General features: G+C 32.2%; 1 protein-coding gene across 1 annotated transcript; it reads left to right on the top strand.

Moving 5' to 3' along the window:
- Positions 1–6,415: 6,415 nt before the first annotated feature.
- LOC112755177 (cytochrome P450 82A4-like) lies at positions 6,416–9,064 on the top strand. The gene is made up of 2 exons (XM_025803097.3): positions 6,416–7,604; positions 8,288–9,064. The coding sequence occupies exons 1-2, from the start codon at positions 6,639–6,641 to the stop codon at positions 8,918–8,920; spliced, it is 1,599 nt and encodes a 532-aa protein (XP_025658882.1). The 5' UTR covers positions 6,416–6,638; the 3' UTR covers positions 8,921–9,064.
- The last annotated feature ends 1,786 nt before the right edge of the window (positions 9,065–10,850 follow it).

The following is a 10,850-nucleotide window of genomic DNA, read 5'->3' as shown; positions in this document are numbered from 1 at the left end:
TGGAAATAAATTTCTAGCACAGAAAGTGAATTACAGAGACACAATATGCTTTATAAAATAGACCATCAACTATACATTATATTATGGTGCAGATGCGCTTTAATAACTCGCATGGTGTTGAGTTGGAGATTGCTTCCAAAGAGGAATTAAAGTATATAGAACGTGCTATTAGAGAGCTTCTTTCCAAGAAATCTGTCCAAACTACTGACGAAGGAGACGGTAATAGTTAATTTTGTATTTGTTAATTTTGAAAGTCCTCTTTCCATAATTCCGAAATTTTTTTTCCTTAATAACTAGAATGACTTGGAAGTTATCATTATCTTTTAAGTAGATTAATATGTTGTTGGTTGTATGTTCATATATTCAGTGTCAGCTGAATATTCAGGCGAAATAGTTGCTGACACTCTAGATGGAACAGACACTGATTCAGAAGACGATTTAGATGCTATCTCCTCCGGTGGATATGACATCTCCAGGGATGTTGAGCTTAATAGGGTTCCAGAAGAAGACGATGAAATTTTAAACACCCAACACAGAGAAGATGCCGTACATGCTGCAAAAAGGGTTTCGATCTGAACAAGATGCCATGGTTTGGAGATGACTTATCAGATCTGTTATCACGTCACTGCAGCGCTTTTTTGACAGAGTATTTCTGGCCAGGTCAATACGATGTTGATGAGAAATTTTGACTCAAAACTTGTTTGTCTACTTTAGTAATTCTGATTTTTATGCTCCATTGAACTTTGTTTTGAGTATATGAAATCGGACGTTCACTTGATTTTTATGTTACCAGTTATGGTTAAATACAAACTCAAAATGGCTGATACTATAAGAGAAAACTTGATTCGTAAATTCGTTTTTAGTTATTCATGTATAAATTTTTTTTAATTAATGAATTATTTTTTATGTAACACAATATTGAAAATTTATTTAATGCATTAATTAAGTTGCAGTATTTGAACCTTATTTTTTCGTTAAAAAAAATAGCGAGGATTAGAACAGTTATAAGAAGGCAATAATGTTTATACAAAAAAAATTTAAGTTACAAAGAATATTGCAACGGTTGAAAAAAAATCGCTGCAAAACGAGTATCAATGTAGTCAACAACTGGACATTTAGCAGGGGTTACAGAAAAACCGCTGAAAAATGACATTATTTAGCAGCGTCCCCGCAAACCACTACAAAAACCGCTACGAAATGGATACATTTTGCAGCGGTTACCAAAAAAACGCTGCAAAATATGATCATTTGGTAGCGTCTCCTAAAATCGCTACAAGAACTGCTGGCATATTTTATTTAGCAGCGGTTTAATAAAATTGCTACTAAATAACCGTCGCTATCTATCGGTTTTCTTGTCATTAATGAAAAAATTATATTATACTTCTTTTAATAATGATTAATAAAAATGTTATATGCATTTAAAATATAAATCACTAAAATAATCTGTAACACCCTCATTACCAGAATGTCACGCTTCCACCTGCGCTACTCTGATAGCAATAAGTATTACGACTACTTTATATACTTAATATTAAAATAGGAGCCTATGACTCAACACCGTATCGCTGATTTCTTTGAAAACTGGAAATAAATATTTTATCTTAAAAAAAACAAGCAGGCATAGATTCATATACAAGACTTCTTACATAATATTTTATAATATAATATATATAAATCATACAAACTCCTATCCCTCTTACAAAATTGTAATAACAAAGACGAGGGAAGAAAATAATCTAATTAATACAACAACATATAAAACCAAACGCAGTTTAACTCTTCTTAATGCTTCTTCATCCGGTTCCTGAAAAGGTAAAGCTGTAGGGGGGTGAGAACCTAACCACATGGCCTCACCATGGAGTTTCAAAGTTGTCATAAGAAGATATTCAACAAGAAAATTGTTTTCTAGCTCAGTGATTATCATTGCCTTATGAATCTTTTAAAAACCAATAGATAATCGTTCAAAACCTTTTCAAAGAAACAATGTTTAATCTTTCAGGAATCCGAAACCTTTCCTTTCTTATAAGAAGATCTCAATCAAAAACCAACTACGCAATCAAACAACACAATCATTAATTCAGCACCCAAGTTCATTCTCAAATGTAGCACGCCAGGACAAACACAGGCAAGACAGACAAGGAAAGCACAAGTAGGCAGCAGTTACATCAAATAGTTCAAGTAGCAGTTAAGAACAGTTTAGCAATTAGGCAAACCAAAACAAGTTCAAACCCAAGCAAAGCATACAAATGCATATGATGCATGCCTGTCCTATGGCTGATGAGGCTCATCTGTCGGTTATCCAGCCAACCCGACAAGTCTGAATTGTCCTTAGACTGTCCCCCGACATGCATCCCCAAGAGTCTATGCATAGCTTTTTCTCAAATAATCAATAATGCTCAATGGGGGTAACATTCCCGGGAATTTATATAGTACCCGGTCACACTTACGTCGTAGGGTCAACAGAGTATCGAGTTTTCAACCTAGTACACGTGGTGGCAAGCCACGGCACTTAATCCAGGGAACCTCGTATCTCAGATATTTTAAATTCATAAGCCTATAAATAATTTAAAGATCATATCTCAACATTCTCAACATCATAATCATTCATCAATCCAAATCTCATTTCCAAATTCATTCAAAAACCATATTTCAAGAAAAATCCTCATCAATCCTCATCATCCTTCTTTCCATCCCATTCATTAACAATCCTAATTCAAAACATAATTCTTTCTTTGATAAATAAATCAATCTTAAAACATAGAATGTTTAAAAACAAATCTTTTTAATTAATTACTTCAAATAAAACTTCCAATTTTATAAAATTTCAGCAGCATTTCCTTTAGAACTCGGACACTGCCACCCTTTTCGGGTCCCATCCAAACATTTCTCAAATCCTTTCTCAACCATTTCCAAATCTCAATCACTTTCCAAAATTTAACCAATTCCAGTATCAAAGTATTTTTAAATCAGACCAATTCCAATAATAAAACACTTTTTAAAGTCAAACCAGCTCAAATATTAAATTATTTATAAAATCAGACCGATTCAAAATCAAACCGCTTTAACTTCAAACCAAGAAAACCACTTTTCATAATAATCAAGTAAATAACCTTCCAAATCCATTTCTTATCAACAACCGTACTTCACTCAAGCAATCAAGCACCCAATAATCCAGTCCAACAAACCATCACATCCACAAGACAAATATAATCACAGAAATATATCTTTTTGCATCAATATCTATTTATCACAACTCTGTAATGTAAATTAGATTTTAAAAAAAACCCCTACCTCGACTCGTCGAAACCATAACTCAAAACGCGTCAACGAAACTATTTCTCTTAACTCAAAACCAACAGCAACCGCAAACTTGGTCCCTGATTACTTTCGCAGCATTCACAGCAACTTAAAAGCGACATGCAACGCTCAAAACACGACCCTACGTTACCAGAACCTCACAGTTTATAACCAAACATAGCAGAATATTAACACGGGTTTTCGAAACATAAATACTCACCGAACTAAGAAAATGAAACAGCGACGGTCGTTGAACCGGTTTGGCGGCAGCTCCGGCAACCACCTTGAACAGTAGCGGTAACCAGAACCCCGGCAATGGCGACTGAAATAGACATACAGCGATGATTAAGCTCCCGAAAATTCAAAGGAAACAAAAACCAACTTAAAACCTTACCGGCGGCAGATCTCAGTGGCGGCAGAGGTGTTCTCCGGCGGCAGAAGCGGCGGTAACAAGCTCCTCTCCCACGGGCTCCTTCTCCCTCCTGCGTTTGGCTCGGCGGCGACGGAGGTCTCTTCTCCTTCTTCTGCCCGCGACCAGCCTCGACGGTGACGGACCCAGAGGCAGCGACATCACATGCGCAGCAGCAGCAGCCCGCGATGATGAGATGGCGGCAACTCTGCACGGTGACGACGGAAGCTTCGAGGACAGTGACCCGCGGCCTTCTCCTCGCGCGCATCTCTTCCTCCGCAACGGGGGAGCAAGCTCGGCGGCGACCATGGAGGTGCGGATGGTGGTGACAGGCTTCATCACCGACTGCGGCGATGGCTGGCGCGACGATGGCAGTGATGCGACGGTCACGACGGTCCCAGGCTTGCGACTCTCGCCCTCCACATCGCTTTCTCTCTCTCGTGAACTCTCTCTTCGCGACTCAGCTCTATGACGGTGACTCAATGGCCACAGTGACGGGATAGCGGTGGCGGCGCAGCAGATCCCTCTCCTCTTCCCCGTCGTTCTCTTTCTCTCGGTTCCCAAACGCTCTCTCTCTTTTCCCTTTCCATTCAGCTCCCTCACTCCAACTCTCTGTCTCTCTTTTCTTTCTTTTGTTTTTTTTTTTACTGCTGTTGTGTAGTGTGTGCTAGATTAGGAAGAAAAGGAAAGGGTAAAAGGGTAAAGGCGGCTAGTTTAGGGAATTTAAGGTTAGTGTCTCAATTAGGGTTTTGTATAATTGGATTTAGGGATAATTCGGTAATTTTATAAAAATTAGGAGAATAAAGTAATAATTTGAAACCAAATTTAATCCAATAATAATATTTGTAAAAATACTATTTAATTATTAACTTTATTTATTTTCAAATAAATATTCTAATTCAATAATTAAAGATAACATAATTAATTTTTTTTAAAATCATAAAATAGAGTTCAAAATCTAATTATTCAACTTAAACCATTTATCTAAAATTCTCATTATTTTTCAATTACTCAAACTTTCAAATCAATAATAAGAAAATGTCCAATCAATATATAAATTTCTAAAATTAATATCCTGAATAAATAAAATAAATCATAATTAATTTATTATTTAATTTCTAAAAATCTAGGTCTATATATATATATATAGAGAGAGAGAGAGAGAGGGGTATGTTATTTAATTTATTTTTAATATATAATATATATTTATTTTAATATATATTTTTTAAAGAAATAATTAATTTAATTATTAATTTATATACATATTACATAACTGAATGATTAATCATTGAGTATCTTACTCTTACCTTATAAATTCTTACTTTAAAAAAGTGAAATGATTTAATATTATATAAACATATTAATTAAGTATTAAAGACTCTTAACTTTTATTCATTATTAAATAAGATATGAATTTTACTTACAATGAAATCACATCTTATATATCTTATATATCTATATCTAACCGTTGATGAAATAGTTAGGTTACATTTGGTAAAATATTTTGTATTTAATAAATAAAAATATCAACGTGTATTTGTATGCATTTGTCATTTGTAACTTTTTAAAGTTGAGATATTTTTGAAAATACCCGAGGAAGTATTTTTTGAATTATTTTATATTTATTAAAATTTTAAAAAATATAATTTAATATAGTAATAAATATTTATTTTTATTTTTATTATTTTTACATCTATTCAAATTATTTTAAATTTAAAAATAAAAATTGACCCACATATAATATAATAAAAATTTAATTTTAATATACTGATCATTTAAATAATTTTATATGATTATCCAATTAAATTTATACGTTGATAAGATAATTTTTTTAAGTAGTATATTATAAAAATTATTTATTATATATAAAAGTCTTACACTAATTAACAAAAATAATCCATAAAAATTAAGATAATAAATACTCACATAAAAATATTTTTATGCGAAAATAATAGTTAAAATTTATTTAAAATAATTTAATTTAATATGACAATATATTATTGTCTATATAATTTTTTATAATAATATTACATAAAAATTAAATTCATATTATAATATAAAAATTAAATTTATATAATAATATTATATAACAAAAAATTTAAAAAGTAATGAAATTTATTATTTTTAATTATTAATCTAATTATATTTGTTACTAATATTTTTAAATATTACTGATTAATAGGCAAAAAACAATAAATTTATTTTTGTTCTAACATTTCTCTTTTATAATTTAAAAATATTATCTGTATATTAAAATTAATCACTAATAAAATCAGTCACCAGTATATTTGTATATAAATATATATAATTTAATTCATTTTTAATATATATATTTTAATATGTATTTTATTCTGATGATTGATTTTTTTGGTTAATTTAGTGTATACGTAGCATAGTCCTAATAATTTGATGACATCCTTAGGTAGTGTTTGGTGGAGAGACAGAAACGGAAGGACTGAGACTGAGAGATAAAGACTAAGAAATAGAGATTGAAATAAATCTCAGTATTCTGTTTGATGCAAAGTAGGAGACAGAAATTGAAATAAGAATGAAATTCTAATTTAATTTATACATATGGTAAAATTAGAATTAATTAATTAAAATGAAGGTATTTTAGATATAAAATGTTATTAAAGTTTTAGTCTTCATCTCTAAAAATTTTAGTCCCCTATGTAAGAACATTTAAAAAAAAAACTAAAATACTAAAATTTTGGAACAGAAATAAAAAATTTAATACCAGTCTCTCTACCAACAAACATAATACGACTGAGTCACTCTCCCAATCCCTACACCTGAAAACAAAGGCTAGCTAAAGACTTAAAACCATCTAAAAGAGAGATATATACAATTATACATTGAGTAATATGCTCGTAAACTAAAAACATCTCTCCCCCAAGATCGTGAGAACAACTGCAATACCATAAGACAACAAATGGATTTGACTCAAAATTCCCAAACCGTAGTTGCAATTGGACTCTTTTGTGTGATCATCACCACGCTTTGCTGCTTCTTCTTTTTTCATCGCTCCAAAGCTTCTCAAACGAGAAGAAGAGAACCCCCTATGGTTGACGGTGCATGGCCTTTACTCGGTCACCTCCCATTACTGAGCGGTTCCAAAGCAACTCACCATCTCTTCGGTTCCATCGCTGACAAGTACGGACCCCTTTTCACCATCAAAATCGGTCACCCCCGAGTACTAGTCATCAACAACTCAGAAACCGCAAAAGAGTGTTTCACCACAAACGATTTGGCCGTGTCATATCGTCCCAATCTCGTTGCCGTTGAAACCATGACATACAACCACGCCATGTTTGGGTTCGCACCTTACGGTCCCTATTGGCGCGAGATTCGGAAAATCGTCACTCTAGGGTTCCTTTCAAATTACCAAATTGACCTTCTCAGTCATGTCCGCGTCTCTGAAGTCCAGACATCGATTAAAGAGCTCTTCAATGTTTGGACGCGGAAGAAGGACAGTTCTGACTTTTCACAAGTGGAATTGAAGCAATGGTTCCATGAGTTAGCTTTCAATACGGCTCTCAGAATCGTAGCTGGGAATCGGTATTTTGGGGAAACTGCTGTGGTTAATGAGGAAGAAGCACAGAGATGTTTGAAAGCGTTAAGGGAATTCATGAGGCTGATTGGAACGTTCACTGTTGGAGATGCTGTTCCTTTTTTGAGGTGGTTTGATTTTGGAGGCGTTGAGACAGCCATGAAAGAGAATGTGAAGCAATTGGATGGTGTGGTGAGTGGGTGGATACAAGAGCATCGGCAGAATAGGGTTACAGGTAAAACAAATAATGAAGGTGATAAGGATTTCATAGATGTCATGCTTTCTTTGATTGATGGAACAACAATTCAAGGGTTTGATTGTGATACCATCATTAAAGCAACAACAATGGTATGTGCTTCCTTACAAAAAAACAATAAGTGTTGATGACTTTTATGTAATTTTCTAACCGATGCTTTATCTGAGACTTAAGAAACTAATCAATATAGGGTTACAATGTTAGAGACCCAAGTTGGTAATAGAAGGAATAAAAATTGAGGAAGGGACAAAATTGTAATAAACTAATTTGGGAGTTATGAGAGGGACAATAGTCAATATGCTAGCAATAGGTTGGAATAAATAAAAAAAAAAAGAAAATTTTTTAAGTATATTAGTATTTAGTAATTTTTAATCGTTACTAAAACACCAATATGATATGAATATTATATGATTAAAAATTGCTAAAATACCAATATGATATGAATATTATATGAATATTATGAGAGTAGTCATTGTCAATGTGCTATGCATGTAAAACAATATATTTTTTCTACACTTTATTATACACAAATAAATATTTTTATACTTATATTTTGTATACTTGTATAAGATTTATCACTTTTCATCGTTATGAAATAGAACATAAGTTAAAATTTAAATAAAATCCTATTTCATTTTGTCACATTGTGCGAAATTTGATCAACCTATTATATTACTTTTTTTTAACTTGCACCTAATAATATACATTTTACCACACTCACGACTAAAATAAATAGCATTACTTCTTATATAATGTACGCTCAATGAACTTGTAGGCATTAATTTTGGGAGCAACCGACACTAGCAGTGTTACTAATATATGGGCAATATGTTTGTTACTGAACAATCCTCGTACCTTGGAAAAACTAAGAGAAGAAATGGACATTCATGTTGGAAAAGAAAGGTGCATAAACGAGTCAGACATAAACAAGTTGGTGTACCTTCAAGCTGTGGTTAAGGAGACACTAAGGTTGTATCCACCTTCTCCTCTCTCAGGAATCCGCGAATTTAGAGAAGATTGCACCCTTGGTGGCTACCATGTGAGGAAGGGAACTCGACTACTAACAAATATTTGGAAGATCCAAGTAGACCCAAGCATTTGGGAAGATCCATTGGAGTTCAAGCCAGAGAGGTTCCTCACTACTCATAAGGATGTTGATGCAAAAGGGAACCATTTTGAGTATATACCTTTTGGGAGTGGTAGAAGGATATGTCCTGGAATATCATTTGGCCTGCGAAGTGCACATTTGACTCTAGCAAGCTTTCTTCACTCTTTTGAAATCTCAAAATTATCCAATGAGCCTGTTGATATGACTTCAGTGGTTGAGATAACCAACATCAAAGTTACTCCATTGAAGGTTCTTATCAAACCGCGTTTACCTCCCAATCTTTATTATAAAGCCATGTGATGTATGATATCTTAATTAGTTAAATAATGCAAAAGATCCTTGAATAATCTTGTATTGTGATAATAATGAATAATCTTTAGGGCCTTCGTCATTTTACTTATTTTGTCATGTTTGAATAAAAACGAGCATATTTCAAAAACAATATATAGGTAATAATGTTCATTTTTATTTTATGTTGTTTTATATAAATCATAGGATGCCATGCAAAATTACCAAGTAGTGCTAGGGAGCCAATGGTCTAAGTGTACAATGGGCTAAATCTTTGGTTTATGAATCAAATGAACATCACCTATACTATACAGAATAACCATCCGAATACCAGGGATAACCATCCAGATACCAGGGATAATAAACATCTCATGTTATAAAAAGCTAATTTTGGATTCACCAAGGTTTGAACCCTTGACCTTCCGGATCTAGAATTCTTATACCATGTCCTGAAACCACTCATCCCAAAAACATAACTTGACAGGACAATGTAACACTAATAATAATATCTCTAATACTTTCTAAACCTTCATTGTACACATTGTACGTTTAGGTCATTGGCTCCCTATACTTTCTCTTTTCGATATATTATAAGTCATAAATATCTCTCTACTCCAATAAGTGTGAAATTAAAAGGAGTAATAGTTTAGGGTATTACCCACAAACTAAGGATAAAGAGCATAGTAGAATTTAAAAAAAAAAAAAGTATAAGTAGAGAATGAAAATATTAAACAATATAAATAATTGATATATCGGATGTTCAATTTATTAAGTGTGCATATGGTTATTTTAATATTAAAATTTAGGTGAGTAATTTGGAGATTTAGTGTGTTTTACTTGAATTAGGCCAATTTAAAAATTCGTTGTTTATGTTCAAAAAAGTCATTGATTACCTAATATAATCCCATCTCCTAAGTAACACGACAACAATTAAGCATTTATTTTTTAGCCAATGATATTAGATATATATTAAAATTAACTACTTGCGTAAAATATATATCAAACAAAAATACTATTTACATACTAAAATCAGCTACTAAAATCAGTTATTATATATTTATATATGAATATACATATTATTTAATTCAATTTTAATATGAAAAAGTATATGGAACCAAGAGGTTACCAGCCAAAAACTAAACAAAATCATATTAATTTATATTAATTATTAATTTTAAATTTTTTAAATTCAAAATTTAAAAAATTCAAAATTGATTAAATAAATCTAATTAAAACCTATAAAAATCTTCCTCTTCTCTCTCACATTAATCTACCCACCTACAACAATCATACACACAAACCTCTCTCTCTCACCAATACTGCTGGAAGCGCCGGCGACTTCCATGCTCTCCGCGACGCCCTCAACAAGCGCATCCAAGACAACTGATTCAACACGAAGTCCACCTCCCGTTTGTTATTCTTGTTTTTTTTTTTTTGGTTAATTTTCAATCTCTTTTTCAATGTTTTTTCCTCTGTTTCTTTTTTTTTTTTTGCTTTTCCGAAGGGAATAGCAGTACTGCATCAGAAAATTGAAGCCTATTATTCCATACAAGATCTATGGAACTAGCTTTTATTATTATTAAGCGGCAGCAACTGTCCCTGTGGTATGAAAGGAGTAGCCTCGTGTCTTGTTTGGGTAGCCAGATTGTGTTTGCTCCTTGTTCCTCAAAGCTTTCATGGAAGAAGAAATGTTCCTTTTCTTCTCTTTCGCTTCATCTCAATTACAGAAATATAAAAAAATATTCATTTAATATAAAAAAAACATCCTAATAATTAACAAAAGAAATATTCAGTTATATTTTAGCAAAAATAATTAAATATCTATAAAATTTAAAAAAATTATGAAATTCTTAAAGAAATAGAGACATTCACATTTGTAATACAAAAAAATTTGAAAAATATATAAAAGAACATCCATTTAGTATGAAAAAGAAACATTCTG

Source organism: Arachis hypogaea, chromosome 16 (assembly GCF_003086295.3).
Source record: "Arachis hypogaea cultivar Tifrunner chromosome 16, arahy.Tifrunner.gnm2.J5K5, whole genome shotgun sequence".
NCBI lineage: Eukaryota > Viridiplantae > Streptophyta > Magnoliopsida > Fabales > Fabaceae > Arachis > Arachis hypogaea.
This window is presented reverse-complemented; position numbering and strand designations above follow the sequence as displayed.